The 23,369-nt window shown below is 55.0% G+C and overlaps 1 protein-coding gene across 2 annotated transcripts in view; it reads right to left on the reverse strand.

Annotated features, from left to right (window-relative positions):
- Positions 1 to 5,586: 5,586 nt before the first annotated feature.
- Positions 5,587 to 23,369, reverse strand: part of TRIM9 (tripartite motif containing 9) — a gene marked incomplete at both ends in the record, with an annotated part of 64,231 nt that continues 46,448 nt past the window's right edge. The window contains 8 exons of one of the 2 annotated variants that reach the window (XM_080345549.1): positions 5,587 to 5,649; positions 7,967 to 8,129; positions 9,257 to 9,560; positions 10,940 to 10,963; positions 11,581 to 11,622; positions 14,315 to 14,503; positions 19,628 to 19,766; positions 22,060 to 22,217. In XM_080345549.1, coding sequence (XP_080201675.1) covers positions 5,587 to 5,649; positions 7,967 to 8,129; positions 9,257 to 9,560; positions 10,940 to 10,963; positions 11,581 to 11,622; positions 14,315 to 14,503; positions 19,628 to 19,766; positions 22,060 to 22,217 — 1,082 coding nt within the window. The remainder of the gene's footprint in view (positions 5,650 to 7,966; positions 8,130 to 9,256; positions 9,561 to 10,939; positions 10,964 to 11,580; positions 11,623 to 14,314; positions 14,504 to 19,627; positions 19,767 to 22,059; positions 22,218 to 23,369) is intronic. The other variant, XM_080345550.1, reaches the window with a different exon arrangement.

The following is a 23,369-nucleotide window of genomic DNA, read 5'->3' on the forward strand; positions in this document are numbered from 1 at the left end:
TGGGGTGCACAGAAGGGGGTACAAAAGCGGGGGTACCCTGGGGACAACCACCCTAGGGATGCACAGAGTGGGGTACAAAGGGGGCTACCTTGGGGACCGCCACCCGGGGGTGCGCAGAGAGGGGTGCAAAGGGGGGTACCCTGGGAACAACCACCCTAGGGATGCACAGAAGGCTGTGCAAAGGCGGGGGGGACACCACAGACATGCAAAGGGGAGGCCCAGGGACTGCCATCCGGGGGTGCAACGAGGGGGACCCCACGAAAGGGCAAAGGGGGTGCCCCGGGGCTGCGACTGGGGGATGCACAGAGAGGGGTTCAAAAGCGGGGGTACTCTGGGGACGACCGCCCTAGGGATGCACAGAGGGGTGTGCAAAGGCGGGGACCCCATGGACGTGCAAAGAGGAGGCCCGGGGACTGCCACCGGGGATTCACAGAGAGGGGTGCAAAGGGGGTGCCCTGAGGATAACGACCCTAGGGATGCACAGAGGGGTGTACAATGAGGAGGACCCCACGAAAGCACGAAGGGGATGCCCTGGGGACTGTCACCCGGAGGTGCACAGAGGGCTGTGCAAAGGTGGGGGAGTACCCCAGGAACTGCAACCCGGGGATGCACAGAGTGGGGAACAAAGGGGGGTACCCTGGGGACAACCACCCTAGGGATGCACAGGAAGGCTGTGCAAAGGGGGGACCCCACAGACATGCAAAGGAGGTGCACAGGGGACTGTCACCCGGGGGTGCCTAGAGGGTGTTCAAAGCGCGGAAGACGCTCAGACCATGCAAAAGGGGTGCCCGGGGGTGCTCTTGGGGCTTGTGCAAGGCCTGTCCTACCGGCCCTGGACAGAACAGCTGCTCTCATGGTTGAGATGGGAAGTGTCACGATCTCACTCACTCCTGTCCCACTGCTGCCCTGCACCCCCTTCCCCTGCACCTCTTTTCCCTGCATCCCACCCCTTGCACCCCCTTCTTCTGCACCCCCTCCCTTGCAGCCATCGATCTCCCTGCCTTCTGTCCCTCACCTCCTCCCTTTGCTCTCTGCAATCCCTCTGGAAATGGCGTGGGGTTTCTTCTGATGGGCTCCGAGCGCAGTTCCTTGGCTGCCTGCCCTGCCTGCAGTTCCTCCGGAGGGCAAGAACAGCCGATATGAGCGCACAACACAACACATCTTCCTCTTCCTCCAGCCATGCCTGCGCAGGCTTTCCAGCCCTGCGTGTTCTCCCTGCCCGGTTCTGCAAAGCTAAACCACACGCAGCTGAAAGCAAGATAACCCAACTGTGTCCCCATGGGGTGCTCCTGGGGTCACCCCGACTGTCACCCTGGCTGGGACTGAGCAGCACAAGGCTCCATGCTGAGCCAGGTCCCAGCAAATGGCTGCAAGGACTCATCCAAATTCAGGAACCAGCCCCAACTGCACATGTACAATGTGGAAAAAGAAGGGATGCGCCCCATCTTCCTGATTTTTTCACAGGGCAAATGGGAGGGTTATTGTCCGGGTAGAAGCCTTGGCATGGTTTCCTTGCCAGGAGATGCCAGATAGAGTAGATGGGGGCTCAGTGCCCAGAGCAGGTGTTTTACATTGGGACATGCCCTCTGACACAGGTGGAAATCGCAGCTATGCAAATCACAGCATCATTTTGGTTGGAAAAGACCCTCAAGATCAAGTCCAACCATAACCCACCCCTGGCACTGCCCCATGTCCCTCAGAACTTCATCTCCATCTGTCCAACCCTCCAGGGATGGTGACTCCAGCACTGCCCTGGGCAGCCTGTTCCAATGCCCCACAGCCCTTTGGGGAACAAATTGTTCCTAAAATCCAATCTAAACCTCCCCTGGCGCAACTTGAGGCCGTTTCTTCTTGTCCTGTCACTTGCTACTTAATGGTGCCATGCAAAGCGCTCCAAGAGCTGCCAGGTGTGCGGCAGAGCCCTGGGGGGGTTTGGGCAGCCTGAGACCCCCGGCCCTGCTCTATTCTCAGTTAAAGCCGGGATGCAGCTGGTGTCTCTGCCCTCACCCATCCCTGGGTGGCTGGTGTCCTCTGCTCCGGTTGTTCCCTCCCCCCGTGCATGACTTGCAGGCTGGCTTCAACATGCTGCAGGGAGGATGGAATTCCCCTTATCTCTGGTGTCTGGGGCACATTCTGTCTCTGGAAGGGACAAGCATTGTTCTGAGACGCAAATGCACTTAATGCATTAGTGGTTTTTCTTTAGCCCTGGACTCCAGCCCGCGATGAGCTCAGAAGCCGCGCGTTGAAAACCTCTCCTGGAGCACCCTGAGAGCACTGAGAGCGTCGCTAATACCCCAACAGCGAGTCCATCTCAGGCCCCTGGGAGCGCTGCCCTTGCCTTTCCTTGGGAAACAGCCCCAACACCACTCACCCCTCAGCATTTCCCCTATTTCTGGAAGAACAACCCCCCCACAGGGATTTGAATGCTGCCAGCACAATGCTGGGCTTTCCCTTCACAGTATCACAGTCACAGTATGTTTGGGATTGGAAGGGACCTCAAAAGCTCATCCAGTCCAATCCCCCTGCTGGAGCAGGAACGCCCAGGTGAGGTTACACAGGAAGGTGTCCAGGCGGGTTGGAATGTCTGCACAGAAGGAGACTCCACAACCCCCCTGGGCAGCCTGGGCCAGGCTCTGACACCCTCACCAGGAACAAGTTTCTTCTCAAATTTAAGTGGAACCTCTTGTGTTCCAGCTTGATCCCATTACCCCTTGTCCTATCATTGTTTACCACCGAGAAGAGCCTGGCTCCATCCTCATGGCACTCACCCTTTATATATTTATAAACATTAATGAGGTTACTCCTCAGTCTCCTCTTCTCCAAACTAAAGAGCCCCAGCTCCCTCAGCCTTTCCTCACACGGGAGATGCTCCACTCCCTTCAGCATCTTGGTGGCTGCGCTGGACTCTCTCCAGCAGTTCCCTGTCCTGCTGGAACTGAGGGGCCACAGCTGGACACAAGATTCCAGGTGTGGTCTCCCCAGGGCAGAGCAGAGGGGCAGGAGAACCTCTCTGACCTACTGACCACCCCCTTCTAACCCACCCCAGGTACCATTGGCTTCCTGGCCACAAGGGCCCAGTGCTGGCTCGTGGTCACGCTGCTGTCCCCAGGACCCCCAGGTCCCTTTCCCCTGCACTGCTCTCTAGTATGTAATTTCCCAACCTATACCAGAACCTGTCCCTTCTTGACATCTTGTGATTTCTAATCATTTCATCTCTCTTGCCCATCTGTTCCTTGCCACCTTCTCTCACCCCGGATGGGTCTCTGGGCAGGGACTGGTTTTGGGGTGGATGCTACTCGGTATCCAGGCAAGGTAATTCCTCCCTCTTTCCTTCCATCCCAGCTCCTTGGCACCCAGGGCCGTCCCCTGGCCCCCCAAACCCCACTGCTGATAGCCACAGGAGCGGGGAGCCCCGAGTGGGCCCCATGAGCTGCCCCCTCCTTCTCCCAGTGCCCCAGCTCAGCACCCACACTGGGAACGGGGAATTGTTGCTGCTCTTCGTGCACAAGAACGGAGATGGGAGTGTGCTGGGGAAGGGAAAGGGCCAGGAAAAGGCTGGGGAGGATGTGGGGCTGCTGGACTTGGGGTTCATGGCTGGGTGAGCTCCCTGAGAGCCCACAGGCACCACATGGGGTTTGCAATGACCTTTCTCCCTCCTGGGGCATCTCCTGGTCATGGGTGGAAGACAAAAGTTGTCACGGCACCATGATGGGGAGAGGGTGCTGCAGTGCTGCCATGCTGGGGAAGGGGACACAGCGGCACGAGCTCCCCCGACCCCTCCGTCACGTCATGGTGCCACTGCAGCGCTGGGTTTCATCCAGCTCCTGCGCCCCCCTCCCTCCCATAAACCAAGTTCTGTCCATTCTCTGTTGCCATCACCCGACAGGGACAGTGCGGGACGTGCAAGGTGTTGCGGTGACCCGCACTGCTCGGGGGATAAGATGGGAACCGAAGGCAGGGGCTGCAGTGGCGCAGAGATGCTCCGGGAAGCTCTGCCCTTCTCTCGTAAAAGTCCTTTATTAGAACAGCAAACATGACACTTCTCTTCAGTACAGCGGCTGTATGCAGCGATCATCGCGGTACAGGGGGAACGACGTCTTACAATCACTGGGAGTCTAATAAGCACCATGAACATCCTAAAGAACGGGGGAGAAGGGTGGGGAGAGGAGCCCCAGGTGAGCCGGCCACGGGGGCTCCTCGGGAATCACCAAAGAGCTGCTCGGCGTTGTCCCGCAACGCGGCTCTCCTGCAGCTCAGAGAAGCTCCTCGGTGTAAGTCAACGAGATAGCACCCATCCAATAAATTAGGTAAACTTAATACTAGAGCGACAAGGGAACGCATGGGACCGGCCTAGAGGAGGGCACGCTGGAAGGGAATGGTCTATGTACACTGGTCTTTCTGCTGGACCGGTGCTCCCGGAGCTCCCCCCCGGCCCCGGGGGACAGCAAGGGACCGAAAAGCCAAGCGTGGGGACATGCGCATGCGGGCGCCCTCGGCACGGGAACGGGGGCCGGCACCAGGCACGGCGCCCATGGGCTCCTGCTCCTCTCCTGAATTACCAGAAAGTTGGGCAAGGGAGCAGAGGCGCAGGGCAGCGGGCACGGATTCCTGAGTGTGCGGCAGGGCTGTGGCCAGCTCTTCTTCCTCCCCATCCTCATCCTCATCCTCATCCTCATCCCCATCCACATCCCTGTCCCCATCCCCATCCCCGACGCCGGGCTCCCTGTCAGACCCTCGCTGCAGAGCGAATTCTCCTGTGAACGGAAGGACACTATCAGGTAGTATTTAAGGCTAGGCTTTATACGGCAACTATAAAAAAATAAATGCTAATCTCCAAAGAGCCCGGTGAGGGCTCTCCGGTGTATGGCTGTGGCACCCGTGCCGGGCTGTGGGGAGAGCACTGAAGGGGTGCTCGGTGCCGGACCGAGGGTCTGCTGGCACCCCCTGCCCCACAGAAACATCTCTGGGGGGACAAGAGACAGGGCTGGGCGTTTTGGTAAGGACATGGGGACTGACTGGTAATCCAGGACCCACCTCTAGACAGGACCGAGGGCGCTCTGCAAGAAAGGCCACGGGGGGAAGGAATGTCCTGCAAAGTAAATGGGGCTGGTGTGGGGGGCAGCTCTCCCGGGGCGGGGGTCCCTCTGGGCAGCCCCAGGAGAAGGGAAAGCGCTCTGCCAAATGAGATGAAACTGCTCCCTCCCCTGCCGAAACCCCAACTCAAATCAATAAAACCAAACCTAAAAGCGGACACAAGGAACACCTCAGGCTACCTAGGTACTTCATCAGCCAAAAAGAGCTAAACAGCGAAGCGCACACACACAGGACAGCGCGGGAGGGCGGCGATCGGAGACGGCCAAAAGCCGGGTTCTTCCTTCCCGCTTTGCCTCCCTGTCTCCGGCTGGTAGCCGAGTGGGGACCTGGTGGCCAAGCAGGGATGCGGTGGCCAAGAAGGGACCCTGTGGTTGGGCAGGGACCTGGTGGCCGAGCAGGGACCTGGTGGCTCGGAGTTCAGCTTCATCCTGCAGGAGGGAACGGGCTGGCTCCTCTCATCCCGAGAAGAGGCAGCCGGCTCCAGGAGTGTCCTCAGGGCATGGCCGAGCGTGAAGCGTAGAATTCGGGGACCGGCAGGCCGGTGTGTAGTGTCACCTGCAATGAGAGACACAGGGCTCAGCAGCATCCCTTTGAGCCTGGTGGGACAGCTCATGGCACAGCAGCTGGCACATCACCCCCAGGGAGGGCAGGAGCAGCACCTGGGGAGGGCAGGATCATAGTCTGGGTTGGAAGAGACGTTGCCAGCTCCCCCTGTGCCCCCCCTGCCATGAGCAGGGACATCTTCACCAGCTCAGGTTGCTCAGAGCCCCGTCCAGCCTGGCCTGGGATGTCTCCAGGGATGGTTCAGCCACCACCTCTCTGGCCAACCTGGGCCAGGCTCTCACCACCCTCAGGGACAACAATTTCTTCCTCATGTCCAGCCTGAATCACCCTCCTTTAGTTTAAAACCATCACCCCTTGTCCTATTGCAACAGGCCCTGCTCAAAAGTCTGTCCCTATCTTTCTTATTGGCCCCTTTTAAGTATGGAGGTGCCATAATAATGTCTCCCTGGAGCTTCTGTTCTCCAGCTGAACACCCCAGCTCTCTCAGCCTGTCCTCCCAGCAGAGCTGTTCCAGCTTTGCATCATTTCTGTGGCTCCTCTGGCCCCTCTCCAGCAGGTCCATGTCTGTCCTGTGCTGAGGGATGGGACCAGAGACATTTTGGGGAGCCCAATGCTCCTCCTACCCTGTCACACATCCTCCCTGCTGCTTTGGGGTCGGAGGGTGCTGAGGTTGTCCCCAGGACCACAGTGGTGGCTCCATCTCACTGCACTGCAGGAGCCCTACACCACTCCAGTGTGAACTGGCACTGCTGGTGCCAGTGGTATCAATCCCCAAATACTCCCAGTTGCTGCAGACGGATCCAACAGCTGGCATATGGGACACGGCAACAGTCGTGACTTTCTGCAGACGGGCAGGACAACAGGGTACGGAGGGGACTTAGGCACAGCAAAGGTGCTCAGTGCAGGAGACCTCCGAGAAGCCACCACGATGAGCAGGGCGGGAGGAAGGACCTTTGCCGCGGGGACGCTGGGGGAAAGCTCAGGTGCAAAGTGGGAGTGAGGCGCTCAGCTCAGCATCCTCCGGGGATGGGGAGCGATGCGGCAGAGGCTGCAACGTGGGGACAAAGGGACAGTGACAGAAATACCAGGGATGTGACGCTCACTCTGTCTAGGAAAACCCCGGTCCGTGGGAAGGGGTAATTCAGTTCCCTTCACAAGTACTTTAATTTGGGACAAAAGCACAATTCCTTCTTCTGTTGGAACAGCAGCATTTTCCCCTTCAGATATAGATTTATAGAAACTTTGTCTAAAACACAATTATTTCCCTCCTAATTAGAGTAATTTTTAATTACTCATATACCTTTGAAGAAGGATAATGAATGGCTGGAGTTTATTAGCAGCCTTTAAGCAGCATTCTGTGGGACTTCTCTGTTGCCGGGGGGTTTAAGCTCTGCCTTGCCCTGAGAACTGTCCAAAAGCAGAGGGGCTCCAGAAACATGCTCGTCTCTTAGGGCTGTGTAGAGGATTGTGGTAGGAATTAAACCCAGCACAGAGCAGGAGGTTTTGGAAACAGTGTGGATAAGTCAGGCTTCTTTAATTTTTCCTAACTAAATTAATCTCTCCTAATTTCTCCGAGCTAGGGGACTCCCCTGCCTGCAAAGCCCTCGGGGTGGGACACTTGGGCAGGGATGCTGCCAAGGTTTGGGATGGTTCTGCCCAACTTCTGTGCTGCTGGAAAAGTGTCACTGCCTTGGTGATGAGGTGCAAGGTGTCCTAGGGTGTGCCCGGGCACTCGTGCAGGGCTGGAGGTGCAAGTGGACAGAGTGGACGTGACCAAGTCAGGTTTGGTGAGTGCAGAAGACTCGCTGGGTGAGACGAGAGCAGGGATGGGTTCAGTGAGAAGAAAAACGGAAGGTGGAAATACCAGAGAGGCCGAGGGAGCCACCGCTTGGTGATGTTCAGGAGAGCGGAGAGCTTGGGAGAGAGCGAGAGAAGAGGGGTTTGAAACTCCTCAGAGGAAAATAGGCTTTAAAAGGTGCCCTTGTCCCTGGTACTGCTCCTGGCTGGGTCCTGGGAGAGCTGCCAGAGCTGCTGAGGCTCCTGGGGGTAGTACCAGGAGATGGAGCTGTCAGACCCATCAACCAGGGAGGGCTGGAGAACCCTGGTGCTTCCCCGATGGAGAAACCTGGAGTGGGGAGCGGGACGCAGCAGCTGCAGGAAGGCACATCCTGATTTTAGACTTGCAGGCAGCTTAGGGTGTAAGTTTAGCTCGTGCCAAGCCACCACTCCACCAAGTCCCCATTTTGACGAGCACCACCCCACGCTGCGGTGACAGCGGTGCTCCGGAGAGCGCGGGCAGGGCGCGTACCTGCACGTTCCTGTTGAGGCTGACCGCAGGGAAGAAGAGGCCCTCCAGGTTCTCGAAGGCGACAGGCCCTTGCTGGTCTTCGTTGATGGAGAACGTCAAGGTCCTCCTGGTCAGATCCAGCAGCACTCCCACCGTGGCGCCTTTCGTTATGCCACCCTCGGTTCTGTGGGGGCGAGAAGAAGGTCAGAACATCTCTGTGGAGTAATGTCCCTTCTGCTCCTGGCTCAGGGTTCACCCCATGGACCTTCACCCATCCCGGCCTCCTCCTCAAGCCCCCTGCAGAGGTGGTCTCCGTTTGCTGTGGTGTCCCCGGGGTCAAAGCCACCTACCAGAGCAGCCACAGGAACACAACCATGGGAGGGAGCAACTGTCCCAGGGCAGCAAAGCTGCAGGGCTCACTCCAAAACCTGCTGACCCATCAGGGAATGTCTCTTGAGGCTGCAGAAAGGTGACACCAGGCTCTCCTCAACCTATCACAAGCTTCAAAGCTCCCAGCTTTGCTGGCCCACAGGGAAAGCAAGGAAGAGCTGTGGTGCAGGGATGAAAGCAAACGCTGTTTTCTCATTGCATGAGCTTTGGGTGTTAATGGGAAGGGGGTGCAGCACAGGAGCGGTGCCATGCAGGCTTGGGGAAGAGTCAACACGGAAACAGTCAAAGAATCACAGAATAGTTTGGGTTGAAGGGACGTTCCCAGCTCCCCCAGTGCCCACCCTGCCATGAGCAGGGACATCTTCACCAGCTCAGGTTGCTCAGAGCCCCGTCCAGCCTGGCCTGGGATGTCTCCAGGGATGGTTCAGCCATCACCTCTCTGGCCAACCTGGGCCAGGCTCTCACCACCCTCAGGGACAACAATTTCTTCCTCATGTCCAGCCTCAATCTCCCTCCTTTAGTTTAAAACCATCACCCCTTGTCCTATCACAACAGGCCCTGTGCAAAAATCTGTCCCCATCTTTCTTATTGGCCCCTTTCAAGTACAGAAAATGCCACAATAAGGTCTCCCCAGAACTTCTCCTCTCCAGCTGAACACCCCAACTCTCTCAGCCTGTCCTGCCAGCAGAGCTGTTCCAGCCTCATATCATTTCTGTGGCTCCAACATGGAAGGAATAGTTGGAGCAAGGCAGACCCAAGGAGGCCAGGACGGTCCATCCCTTTGGGCAAGGGCACATCCTCTAACAGAGGTGACAAGGAGCAATGTCACCCTGCGGGCACCTGCAGGTGCCACTGGAAAAGCCGTGTGCTCTTCCTTGGGCTGTGGTCTCTGGAAGGAAGACCCTGCTCCAGACCACGTACCTGTTGGTGTGCGAATTGTTGTGCATGAACCAGCTCCGGTTATTGTCCACGTACATGGCCCAGGCCTTGTCGTCCTTGCCCAGCATGGCATCCTTGAGGACGTCGATGCGTGCCACGCCAAAGGCCGGGTCAGGGTGGTTATCGTAACGATCGATCGACACCTCCCAGTAATGGAGCCCTTTGGAAAAGCCCGTTTTCCCCAGCACCACCCTGTCATCATAGCTGTTGCAGGTGACAGTCAGGTTGTCATTAGAAAAGATGATGTCAGCGTGGGCAGAGGACGGATCGAAAGAAAACCAAGCAACTGGAACACACAAACGGCACAAGGTTAGTGTGGCGGGACGGCGGCTGTCGCGGCCGAGCCCCGTGGAGCGGACACGGAACAGCACATGCGACATGCAGGACGCCGGGTCTGCCCGCCCGGGACGCAGCCAGGAGCAGGCAGGGAGCTGCGGAGCTGGGGGGCTCCCCGAGGGCACCCCATCCTGGGGGATGCTGTGAGCTGGTGCCAGCGCGGCTGAGGTTTTATGGGCAGGACTCACACTGGTTTTGCTCTTGCTCCCCGCCCCGGTGCCTGTCTGTCCCATCCCCTCCTGCTGTCTGTCTGTTTCATCTCATGAGCCTGAAGAATGCTGATCTCATAAAATCTGGTCCTAACAGGAGACACGCTGTGCCATCCAGGTCTCCAGGCTACCTGACTTACTCCTACAACTATGGGTTACTCATGCAAGGAACGGTTTGCAGGGTCAGGCCCAGCGTGGGAAGGGGACTGAAAAGGAGCAGATAGAATCATGGAATCACAGAAGGTTTGGGTTGAAGGGACGTTGCCAGCTCCCCCAGTGCCCCCCCTGCCATGAGCAGGGACATCTTCACCAGCTCAGGTTGCTCAGAGCCCCGTCCAGCCTGGCCTGGGATGTCTCCAGGGATGGTTCAGCCACCACCTCTCTGGCCAACCTGGGCCAGGCTCTCACCACCCTCAGGGCAACAATTTCTTCCTGAATCTCCCTCCTTTAGTTTAAACCATCACCCCTTGTCCTGTTGCAACAGGCCCTGCTCAAAAGTCTGTCCCCATCTTTCTTATCAGCCCCTTTTAAGTACAGAAAGGCTGCAATAAGGTCTCCCCGGAGCTTCTGTTCTCCAGCTGAACACCCCAACTCTCTCAGCCTGTCCCCCAGCAGAACTGTTCCAGCCTCGGATCATTCCTGTGGCTCCTCTGTGTGTGTATTTGAGGGCTGGCCGTCCTGGGAACCGAAAGCACATCCAACGATCTCCATTGACAGAGATGCTACATCACACCAAGAAACCTCCCTGCGGAGCAACCGGCCACATGTCAGACAACATCTAGCTGATGGAAAGGCTGCAAAACACTCCAAAACCTCCATGGCTCGATACAGCTGCTGCTTTAAATGCACAGGACTCGGTTACTGCAAATCTGACAGACACGGTGTCACATCAAGACTGAGGCACAGGGTGTCACAAGCCACCAGCCCGGTTCCCCATCAACCAGCTGAAACGTGAACTGACACATCCACAAAACACTCTCACGCTTGCAGGAGCAAATACACCTTGAAAAATAAAACACGCCGGTGAGATTTCTTCACTGATTTATTGGATCGTTCCACAAGACAGCTCACGTGCATGCGGGTGCCCCCGTTCCGCAACTCGACGGAGGCGGTTCCGTACCTGCCACCATTTTTTTAATGTCAACTGTGGTCATTCCCAAGGAAAGGCATGCAGGAGAGAAAACAGCACGTAAAGTTGGGTAAAGAAAAGGAAAGAGAAACAATTCCTGCTTTGCCTGCTTTTCCAGCAGGTGCTTGGACCTGAATTTTAGCATTTTGGATAAAAGTGGGGAGAGAGGGAAGGAGAAATCCCACAGGGATGGACACGGGCTCCTTATCCTGGGGGAATGGAGGGGATTGATTCTTGCAGAAGGTCTGAAGGGGACGGGTGAGGAGTTACCAGCGCTCACTGCAATTATCTCCAGAGGTGCTAATCACCTCCTTGGCATTTGGCCCATGTTCAAACGCTCCTAACGAACTGGAATATCCATTCTTTTGAGCAGGAGGGTCAGTTCTTAATTATGGGGTCACTTCCAGAGCGGTGACTTCAGGCTATAGGGATGAAATTTAAAATGCCTTTACATCATACAGCAATGACCATTCCTCTGCCAAATTTGCCTATTGCCAGGACATCCCAGAGGGTCAGGGGATGAGCAAGAAATGCTGCTCGCCCGCCAAAGAAAAGTTAAAGATTTAAAAAAAGAGAAAAAAGTATGAGCAATATGGAGCAAGGTGCCAGATAATCGTAATAAATATACTTGCCCAATTGAGAGTAAGGCGTTCCTTGTGTGTCAAAATTGCATCCTATAAAGAGATACTACATTTCACACATCACAGCTAAGAAACAACAACCACCTGAAAACCACTCGTGAGTATTTAACCATTAGCTAAGCAGCCACGGGAGGCTTGATTCGTTAAAAGCCGGAGCATGGAGAGGGGTCACAAATAGGACCTGTGAGTCTGGGTGCGGGCTGTTTTGGTGAGTCTCAGCTCAGGGCAGTGTGGAACATCTGCTCTGTCATCGCCAGGTCCCATCACAGCCATTGGAAGCACCAAGTCTGCTCACTGCCTGCTGGGGATGCCAAATCGTGGGTCTTTCCACCAGCAAAGGGGCAGGAAATTTTAGCCTTGGTGGAAAACCTTGGGTGCTTGGTAAGTATTCTCTAGATTGACCCTCAGTTGAATCACTTTAATAAAACAACACTCCTTGGAGGGCAAGGACTGATGGAAGAGCAGCCTGGAGCTTTGGCTGCAGCTGCACGGGCAGGATGTGTTGGGGTGTCCTTCATTCTCCTGAGACCGGGCTGGAAACACCTCCTGGGATGGATCCAGAGCTTGTCCTGATCCAGGAGCTCGGCCAGGATTAGGGGGCAACACAATGTCCCTGCTCATGGCAGGGGTTGGACTAGATGACCTTCGAAGGTCCTTTCCAACCCAAACTATTCTATGAAGCCCCACATTGGCATTGCACAGCGGGCATTCGCGTTGGGTGCTGGATTTTAAGGAAAGCCCTGTCTTGTGGCTGGTTTTCAGCTCTCCCCTGGCAAGGAAGGAGGCTTTTCACCCTGCCGGTGTGCGTGTTGGTGGGATAGCATCTGGCTGCAGTCATGCTTCGCGCCAAGCGTCACCTCTCAGGCTGTTTTAATGAATCACGCCCCGTGTCGCAGCTCAAAGAGTGGTTTTCAAGGTGCCTATGCATCCCTGCCATACAAATTCACCTTAGTGCGAAACAGCACGGCCACACGGGTGCACTCTTCGCCCCGCTGTGCCCTGTCCCCCCACCCCGGCCTGCACACACAACGCTGCTCACAGCTGTCGCGGGAGATATCGGTAACACCGGACACAAAATAAGAAACGTCCGTAACAAAACAGAGTTCAAGCCATTAGCGCAGAGCAGTACGATGAGAAGAAAAACCAAACCAAACCAAAAACAAACAGAAAAAGCACAAAGAAAAGAAAGTTGCAGGGTCCCCCGGTTATTCTGGCAAGGGTCATGCTGCAGCATTCCTCATTCTGGGTTATGGGATGGAAATCAAACAATTGAGGGCCCCCATTCTTCCTGGGCTTACACCAAAGAAAGCTGTGAATTACTTCACTGGAGTGGTGTAAATCCAGAGTGGTAGGAGAATCAGGGCCCAGGATCGTTAGCAACGGCAGATGTGCAAAGAGTGGTTAGAAAACAGCTGGGAGAGATGCCCTGTGGCTCCTTCGTGGGCTGCTCGATACCGGCACTCATCCTGCCCGGGCTGCCTATGTCCCAGCGCAGCCCCAAGGACAAGCACAGCGCTTGTGGGAGCTGCCAGACCAGCGAGGTGTCACGGGAGGGGTTTCCTCTGCTCTGCAGAAAACAAGACTTGGATATGATCAGGTCTGGTTTTGCAAAAAGCCGAGCACAGTGCTCAAAGCTGAGTGGATGAGAACCCACGTCTTCAGGGTCTTAATAAGCCAGGCTGCAGGGGGTCTGTGAGCTGGGCTTAGAATCATACTATTACAGAATGGTTTGGGTTGAAGGGACCTTCCCAGCTCATCCAGTGCCCCCCCTGCCATGAGCAGGGACATCTGCACCAGCTCAGGTTGCTCAAAGCCCCATCCAGCCTGGCCTGGGATGTCTCCGGGGATGGTTCAGCCACCACCTCTCTGGCCAACCTGGGCCAGGCTCTCACCACCCTCAGGGCAACAATTTCTTCCTCATGTCCAGCCTGAATCTCCCTCCTTTAGTTTAAACCATCACCCCTTGTCCTATCACAACAAGCCCTGCTCAAAAGTCTGTCCCCATCTTTCTTATTGGCCCCTTTTAAGTATAGAAAGGCCGCAATAAGGTCTCCCCGGAGCTTCTCTTCTCCAGCTGAACACCCCAACTCTCTCAGCCTGTCCTCCCAGCAGAGCTGTTCCAGCCTCGCATCATTTCTGTGGCTCCTCTGGCCCCTCTCCTGCAGGTCCATGTGTGTCCTGTGCTGAGGACTCAGCTTGCATGTTGACTTGCTTCTTTCTTAAGAGGGGTCTAGATGTAATCTAGCGAACTGAATTCCACAGAACAAATCTCCCAGCAGAGGCTGAGTTTTCTGCCTGTACAGGGAAAGCAAACCACCAAGATGTCCCCACAGGTTTCTCCCAGGGATGGGCTGTTCTTCTGACTGTCCCCAGACACAAGGTCAAGGAGAACTAGAGATGAGGGTTCTGCTCTGCCGGCTGCCTGGGTGAAATGGTTCAGCCAGGCCCTGCCAAAAACAGCACCCACATAAGGATTTACTGTGCTGCTCCATCACCCCACACCTAAAGCTGCCCATGCTGGTACGTAGAGATGAAGACACCACGAGAACTACACCCCCAAAACGTCCCTGGGCGGCAGGAGCAGGCCAGTGACAAACAGAAGGAGATCCCCCTGCCATCCGCATGTCATGGGCAAAAACAAAACACAACAGAACGAAACGAAACAAATATCTCAGGATGCCCAAAAGCACAGAGCAAGGGGACATGCCAGAGGCACTCGGCTCACCGGCTGAATTCAGGGACTGTAAAGAAGAATGCAAGCTCAGCTGGTGGGCCGAAGATCTTAGCTCAAAGTAGGATCTCCCCGCAAAGCTGGGTTGTAGATTAAGGGTGGAGGAGAAAGGACTCATTCTACGAAGCTGCGATCTCTCCAAAGGCACTGGAAAAGGGAGGGTCTGTTCTTCTGACTGCGTGTCTAAACGTAAGATCAATGCAAACTCAAGATCAGAAATGGGGTCTGCCGGACGCTGTCACCCCGGCCTGAGACCAGCCCTCGGAGACGCTTCGGCACGCACGGATCCTGCTCCGCTGCAGGATGGTGCGTGGAGCAGGAATGTATGGTGCTGTGCGACCCCACCAGACCCCTTGGGAAAGCTTTGCCTCTGACAGCATCGGCAATAAAGCTGTTTTCACCTTCCAAAATGTTCCCGCGTCACCGTGACAAATTCAATACGCTTTTCTTTAAGGTGAGCCCTGCACCTAAAGAAATTCACACGTTACCATGCACACTTCCCATGGTTCTTTAATAAACCTCATGCCTTTCTGTGCACAATAATTACCGGTGTTAAAGTCGATTGGTAACGCTGAAAGGCACTTTGCAGGGCTGTACTGAGCTATAGAACCCTGAGCACCACCAAGCACCCACCTTACTCAAAGGTTGTTCGGGATGTTGTGTTCTTGGTTTCCCTTTGTACCTGTCAAAACACATCTGAGCCTTACGGTAAGAATTTAACTCATGTGATTCACAGCAAAATGTCAGAGTAGAGGGAACCTCTCAGGTCATCGGTTTCTGTTCCCTACTACCAGTAACCTCCTGTGATTCCTTCCCTAGCCTTGTTGAGGGATATGTTAACGTGAAAATGTAGGATCCACCATCCTCCATACAAGCAAATCAGATAAACTCCTGGACGCTGTATCCCCAGCCTTGCTGTCTCAGCTGTAAATACGGACTGAGCTGGAAAATCACGTTAAAACAAATAAAAGGAAGCGTTTCTTCGCACAGTGGTTTGTAACTTCTGCAACTTGCTGCTGCAGAGGCTGTGGAAGCAAAGAGCGTCAGTGGGGTCAGATACAGGTCAGATAAATTATTGCACAACAGGTCAATACATGGAGCTCAAGGTTAGGGAGGGATGTGGCCTCTAACACCTACCAAGAGTGAGAGGAGCTGCTACCAAGAGCAGCCGGGCTCATGGCTCTCCCTAATGAGCATCTGATGTTCCTCTAGCTCCTCGCAGCGTATTTCCCCTTGTGTTCACTTCTTTCCAAAAGCGGCTGGTTAAAAAGCCCTGGTTGCTGCTCAGGGTCACTCCACAGCCGTTAAGGACCTTGAAGTTGGGTCTCAGATGAGGAACTGGGCTTGAAAGAAGAGGAAAGCTTCTGGTATTCATCAAGGGTGGTGACCAAGTCCCTCTGTCACATCCCCGGCTCTGGCGGGTGGCAGAGGCAGCCGGGAGCTCGTGGTGTTGGCAGAGTTGGCCAAGTTTGGGAACCTGGGAGAGGGGACAGCAGGGCACAGGGTGTGACAATCCCAGTGTTGCTCCCTGATCCTCTGCTGCAAGGCTTGTGTCTCACCAAAGAAATAAGAAGCCAAAAGCAGGTTTGCCTTGAAACTCTGCAGCAGTGCCTAAAACCGGGGATTCAGTGCAGATGAGAGAAGGAGGAGCCAAGGGAGGGTGAAGGGGACAAAGCTCTTCCCGGCGCTGGCTCTTGGTGCACGTGCCCAGGAGAGCGGGGCTGGAGGCATCAAGCAGCCCAATGGAAGGGCTGAGGTGTGGGCAAAGAGACCCAAGGAAGGGTGAGAACGGAGCAGCAGGTTTTGGAAGGAGGGAGGTCAAACCTCCACACCAGCCAGGAGGGCAGATCTGGGCCAGGGGAGCAGGTGGACAGTCCCCTCCAGCACTGCTGAGCTCTTCTGCTCCATCTCCTCCTGGGGCGAGTTGGTCCTTCATCCCACCATCCAACTTTCTGGACAGCCCATGGAAAGAAACAACCTTGGATGGACTCAGAAGCCACCTCAGAAATCCCTGTAGAGAAAAGCAGGTCTCCTCCTCGGTTCCTTGCCATCGCATTAGGTGCCTGGTCCTGGGAGCATCTGTTTGCCTGACCAGGAGACCAGAGACAAGGACACTGCAAAGCCTCTCAGAGCCTGTTCCATGACCGCACCAAGGAGGCTGGGGGCAGGATGAAAACAGGAACGTGTTGAGAGGAAAACAGACGTGGTCCCAAGATCAGCAGGAGACTGGCCAGAGGCTGGAGAACCGGCTGGGTGAGGAAAGCCCAGGAGAGCTGGGGCTGCGGGGACACCTGAGGGACAAGGACAGCCCAGCAGTGCCATCACCAACTGAGCTGGAAAACGTCATTCCCTGGGGATGAGCAGAAGACGTGCCACACCACGGGCTGGGAAGGTGCTCTGCAGTTTGCTGTAGGCTTATGTGCGTGCTGACTTTCTGTGGGACGTTCCCGAGGTGCTGGCTGGCTCACCTGGGCTTTAAACCCTTCTCATCCTTGTTCTCTCCAGATGCTGGGACTTTGCCAGATGTTTCATCCTCTACAGCCCATTTCACTGCTCACTGAAGGCAGAAGGAAGACTCCAGTTCACTTCCACAGGCTGCGGATTCGTGTGCTAAGACCAGAAACCAGCTTTTAAATAACACCCTCGAAGCAGGATTTCTCAGAACCACTTACAGCTGCGTTCAGAGAGATGTTCTCTTCACATTGAGCCCATCTTTTCTTTTGTCCCCGCTTCCCGCACAAACTGAGCACGGCTGAAGGGAAAAGCTAAGCCTACTTCAGACAAAATAGCACTTAAAGGCCTGATGCTGCTGTAAAGGCCAGTAATAAAAGCCAAACCGAGAGCTGTGATGTGTGAGGTGGCTTTGTTCAACAAGTTACTCGGATATCTGGAAGCCGCACACAAATGTAATTTATTTCACTTTGAGTCCAAAAAGCTCAGAAAATGCTCCAGGCCCATTTGACTTTTTCTCCCGCTTTACTTTTGTGCTGGAATAACAAATGCAAAAGCCCATCCAGTGAGAAGGCTGAATGCAGCAAACTTTTATATGATGCTCAGAAGAGTGGAACTTGTGTTCGCTGGCACAGATCGAGGCACCGGCGCCAAGCACAACCTGACCTGCTGTGACCCTGAACAGCGATTTTCTCCCAGGTTCCTTTGTATTTTGGAGCTGTGCAATAGGCAGGTTTGGCTCAACAGTGATAACAGCCAGGAGAGGAAAGCAGAGCTGGAAAGACCATAGCAGGGACCCTGCAAAATCCTAGCGGGGATGACTTAAAGCCCAAGTGGCTTTGGTTAGGAAACTATGTCTCAAGTGGGTTTTATGAGACGCAAATGTGATGAGAAGCCAAAGCTCTGCTGTCTCCTGTAAAGGATGGTGAAGCCGGGTAGTGAAGAGGGCAAGAACTGTTGACCTTCAGGCTTTGGGAGAGGTCGTGGTCACCCCAGCGTGGGGCTGGGTCGGGGCTGTCCCATCCCTGGATGTCCAGAGGAACGCTGCAGCTGCCTTGACGCTGGTGCTCAGCTTTATGAACACGCACACAGCCAGCGATTTGGGTTTTCTGCCTCTCCCATGAGGAGGGCTTCTCACAGGTTTGCCGTCACCTCTGTCACACCTGAGTCCATTCCTCGCCAACCTGTCCTGCCCACGCACCCAAACTGAGCACGTGCCCCTTCTCAACTGGAAGGGTCATCTCCTGCAGACAAGCGCAGGCAACCGAGTGAAAACGCTCTGCATAGCCTTGCTCTGCTTTTGTTTTCTACTGTTTCAGCAGAAAACCCTTTGTTCCTCCTTGCTCAAAGCCACCAGAGATGCTCTATGGCAAGAGGGCTCTCACACCCTCCTTCACCCCACCAGTGTCCCCTCCCGAGCACAGACCATGTCTGCCGGTAGCTGCTGGGGCTGCGGGAACACACTGCTGCTCTAGAGCCAGCTGCCTGCGGAACAAAACCATCACACAGCTCGGAAAAGAGCCATTTTACTCCGGGAGCAAGAAAAAGGGATTCCACCAAGCGTGGAAAGCCCCCCAGGAGGGGTTTCTCCTTGGGCACAAGGCTCTGGGGCAGCAGATGTGGCAGTGGGGGCTGATTTCTTCCTCCAGAGCGGCATCGCCCGCTGCGTCTGGCTCCCACCTCGTTTCTCAGAGCTAACCTTACTGTTCTCCACCTGCACGGCAGAAACAAGCCCATTTTCCGTGACGGATTAAGCGCCTGGTGTGACAAATGTACTTAAAGTCAAGCGGGGAGACTCCACCGCAAGCTGCAAGGGAGTATTTAATATTCCGACCGAGCTGGGATGGTGCAGACGATGCCGGTGTGGCCGGCTGCGAGTCCTGTGGGTCTGCAAGGACACCCGTGCGGTCGCTCTGCTCTCTGTCCTGCGCTGCCAGGGCCTGGAGGGGACATTGTGTGGCTTTGGCATTGTGCAGCCCTTAGTGTCTCAGAGCAACGTTGCCAGTTTTGTTTTGTTTTAAATGGAACTCATGGAAACATCCGAGCGTCCCTTTGTGTAACACAACCCCTGCTGCAACCCAGTTTTTAAATACCTCTCTGCGGGATGCCTCTCACTGATGCCTCATCTTCTGTAAAGGAAAAGGGGTGAAAGAGAAATTCTGGTACTGTTTGAGGCTCCTGACCCAACCTTTCTTCCTCCCATCAGTTCTGCCCTTCCTGCAATGATTGCTGAGGTAGTGGTGGAGTTGTTACCACTTAAAAGGATGAATCCTGTCGGCAACTGTTAACCTACAGAAACGTAATTCCTCTCAGTTTTAGGTCAGTCTGCTCCTCTAACAAAGATAAGAGTGACTTGCAAAACACTTAATCAGAAACTACAGAGATTACTGACCTTGCAGCTTTAGAATTTTGAAGTCTGCACCATTAGCTGAGTCTTTTTTTAACATGTAACTTGAGACTGTTGGATAGTGTCCTTTAGCTGAATGTTGCTCATTTTATGCTAAAATGATTATGAAACCAATCCATAAATGTATAACCAATTGGCTCTCTAGGATGGCCCTGACGGTGTGAATGTAGTTATAAGATTTTGTATACAATGGCTGCTAGTTTTCTCTCCGGCCTGCTGGCTTTATTCCAGCATCCAGCCTTGCGCAACTCTGTAATAAACCATTTCTCATCTCCGTCTGCTAAAATTTGGCTTATTGCACACCGGGTGGACCCCGTTTTTGGTACAACAGCGGAGGACCAGCGGAGCGGTTCCCTGATGGCGATGCTAAGCTGGGCTGTGCTGGAGGAGCCCCACGCGTGCGTGTGAGCCGTGTCCGAGCCGGGGCCGGGGCTGTCACGCCGCCTTACCCTCAGATGTCTGGAGGACCAGGGTCTTGCTGTATGGGCTGACCCCCGATTTGTTGAAGGCTTTGACGCGGGCGCTGTACGTGCTGTTGAAGTGAAGCCCGTCCACCGTGCACATGGTTTCCTTGCCCACGTACACCTCCTGCAAAGCAAGCACAGGGTTAGTGCCCTGAGCATGGAGTGCCAGGGGTGGGAGAAGAGCTCCTGGTTGTGACACGTGGGGTTTGGCCGTGCTCTGCTACCCGAGGCAGATTTATGGGCACTGGATATGGCTAAACTAGGGTAAAATGGTCCTATGAGTTGTTCCTTGACACCATAAAACCAGTTTCTGTAAGGGAAGGAGATGCTGTTCACATTGGATCAAGACACAGGATCACAGAGCGGTTGGGGTTGAAGGGACCTCTGTAGATCCCCCAGTGCAACCCCCCTGCTCACGCAGGGTCACAGAGCAGATCACACAGGTGGGTCCAGGGGGTTTGAATGTCTCAGAGAAGGAGACTCCACACCCGCTCTGGGCAGCCTGGGCCAGGCTCTGGCACCTCCCAGCAAACAAGTTTCTGCTCATGTCCAGATGGACCCTCCTGTGTTTCAGTCTGTGCCCGTTGCCCCTCACCCTGTCATCAGGCACCACCGAACAGGGTCTGGTCCATCCTCTGACACCCACCCTGAGATATTGATCCCATTGATCAGATCCCTCTCAGCTTCTCCTCTCCAGCTGAACAGCCCCAGCTCTCTCAGTGTCTCCTCATCACAAAGATGCTCCAGACCCCTCAGCATCTTTGTGTCCCTCTTCTGGATTCCCTCCAATAAGTCATAAGACATCAAGTAAGTTGTAAGACATCAATCCCAGCTGAACTCACACTGAATCCCAAAGGAAATGAATCTATACATACTGAACTCAGGACAGAAACATCCTTGCAGAAAACAATTTTACATGCTGTTGGTGGCAGGATCACAGTGTTCCTTGAAAGAAGACAAGGTGATCACACCGACTGGGCACTGACTCATGGGCATGTCACACTGCTGCTGCCGTAGCCCCGCTCAGAGAAGCTGGGCAAGCAGGGATGGTGGTGAATGGGCCTATGGGCTACTGAGACACTCAACTCACAGATCATTGACTTGTAATTAGCAGATCCCACAATAAAGCCCTGCTTGCTGCCCTTGATGGAGACTCTGCACAGGCAGGTTGTGCTGCTCTAGCTGCCGGGTGCTGCTGCTTCCAGAGCCAACACTGGAGTCTGGCCCCATTCTTTGCAGGTGAGTGCATGTCCCCAGAGCTTATAGGGGTCATAGAATCATAGAAGAGTTTGTGTTGGAAGGGACCTTCAAAGTGCATCAAGTGCCACCCCTGCCATGAGCAGGGACATCTTCACCAGCTCAGGTTGCTCAGAGCCCCGTCCAGCCTGGCCTGGGATGTCTCCAGGGATGGTTCAGCCACCACCTCTCTGGGCAACCTGGGCCAGGCTCTCACCACCCTCAGGGACAACAATTTCTTCCTCATGTCTCACGTACCCGGATGCTCCGCTGCATTGCAGAGCAGAGGTGATGATGGCTTCCAGCCCTCCCGAGACCCTGAGCTGTGTCACAAGCCACAGCAGACCTGGGAAGAGTGACTGGTCAGTGTTTGGGGTTGAGGAGAGCAAGGTAGGTGTCCTAATGAACTAGGTGAGATCAGTGATGTGACATTAACATGGTCCTATAACAGCAGCAGCACTATGCACCTCCAAGCCCCTTCGACCACTGGTGGGACAAGAGAAGTCTGGTGTGCTGGGGAATTGCCCTCACCTTGCCAGGGTGGCTGTGCTGCGTATTGGTGTCCCCACACCCAACCTCCTGCTCCCTTCTCGCTCCAGATCCCCCCACATCACCTCTCTCCTGCCTCAACTCTGCTCTGGCTCCTGCCTGCCTGAGTTTCTCGTGAATGAATTCAGAAAATGTGATGGGCTGGTCCCTGCGCCCGCTCTCGGTGGATGTGAACACGCCAGGATAATTATTAGCATGTTGGATTAGAGAAAAAAATCATATTTTAATTGTGTAATTACAGCAATTTAAAAGCCCTCAGGCCTTAAACACCTCTGCTTGCTGGCAGCTGGCAAGCCATGAGTCTTTCATGGCAATTAGCATACATTGCATGAAATATTTAGCAACCTAAAAAGACGGAGCTTCAAATATGTTTTTTTTTGCATTTGCAAGTCATATTGGTCACTCGGAAGGTTATTTCCTTTCCCTCAAATAACTTTGCCCTGCAGAAGAGCCGGCAGCTTGTTGGCACTGTCAGCTCCTCTGAGCAACACAGCAGCGAGTCTTGTGTTCCCAAGGAAGGAGAGGACTTGCAAGAAGTCTGGGGAACGTTTTGGTCACTTCACAGCGGGGCAATACCGGAGCCAGGAGCAAGAGCTTGCTGCTGGGACCGGCTTTGTGCTCCCAGCACCTACCCTGAACTGGCCGCCGTTGCCGTCGTCGAGCTCCAGGATGTAGCCTTCCACCTGCACCGTGGACAAGGGCGGCTGCTTCCAGGACAAGGTGGCACTGTTGTTGTGGGTGCAACACTCCTCCAGCTGCAGGATCGGGGGAGCCGGCACTGGGGAGGAAACTAAACACAAGTTAGTGGAACCCTGGCTGCTGGCAGCATGGAGGAGGAGTGGGGAGAGACTTCCACAGAGCTCCTCTGCTTTTCCTGTGTTAGAATCATATAATCATTTTGGTTGGAAGAGACCCTCAATATTGAGTCCAACCACTAACTCACCCCTGGCACTGCCCCATGTCCCCGAGAACCTCATGTCCGTCTGTCCAACCCTCCAGGGATGGTGACTCCAGCACTGCCCTGGGCAGCCTGTTCCAATGCCCCACAGCCCTTTGGGGAAGAAATTGTTCCCCACATCCAACCTCAACCTCCCCTGGCGCAACTTGAGGCCGTTTCCTCTGCTCCTGGTGCTTGTTCCTGGGGAGCAGAGCCCGACCCCCCTGGCTCCAAGCTCCCCTCAGCTCCTGTTCTCCAGCTGAACCCCCCAGGTCCCTCAGCCGCTCCATCACACTTGTGCTCCAGCCCCTCACCAGCTCCGTTCCCTTCTCTCCACTCACTCCAGCACCTCAAGGACTTTCTTGGTGTGAGGGGCTCAGAATTGACCCCAGGATTCGTGGTCTGGCCTCCCCAGTGCCCAGCACAGGGATGGTCACTGCCCTGGTACTGCTGGCCACAGCAGTGCTGGTAAAATCCAGGATGCTGGTGGCCTTCTTGGCCACTTGGGCACATGCTGGCTCATGTTCAGCCGCTGTCACCAACACCCTCAGGTCCTTTTGCACCGGGCAGCTCTCCAGCCGCTGTTCCCCCAGCCCGTCCCCTGAGCTTCCCTGCCTCCCAGCCCATCTGCATCTCCTGTCGGCTTCCCGGGACTTGCCAACTCGCAAATTGCTCACAGGTTGCAGCGGCTCTTTTGCTTCCTGCAAAGCAATGTGAATGCAGCGGCTCGCTGTGGTGCGGGAGAGGGAGCACAGAGGGAATAGAGCACAATGAGGAAATTAAAACTGAAATAAAGGTCTAAAACAACAGGGAGGAAAGGAGAGAGAGGAAAGAGCCTGAGCTAAGTGGCGTGGCTCTTTGTGTCTTTGTATTTGGAGGGCAGCTCGCAAGCTGTCCCCTGCCAGATGCTGTCCAGCACCAAACGTGTGTGAGCAGAGGTTTGGGAAGCACCTTGTGATGCTCCTGAGACCATGGTCTCAACCTCCACCAGCTGAGCAGGACCAG

The sequence above is a fragment of the Nesoenas mayeri genome (genome assembly GCF_963082525.1).
Source record: "Nesoenas mayeri genome assembly, chromosome: 5".
NCBI classification, from domain to species: domain Eukaryota; kingdom Metazoa; phylum Chordata; class Aves; order Columbiformes; family Columbidae; genus Nesoenas; species Nesoenas mayeri.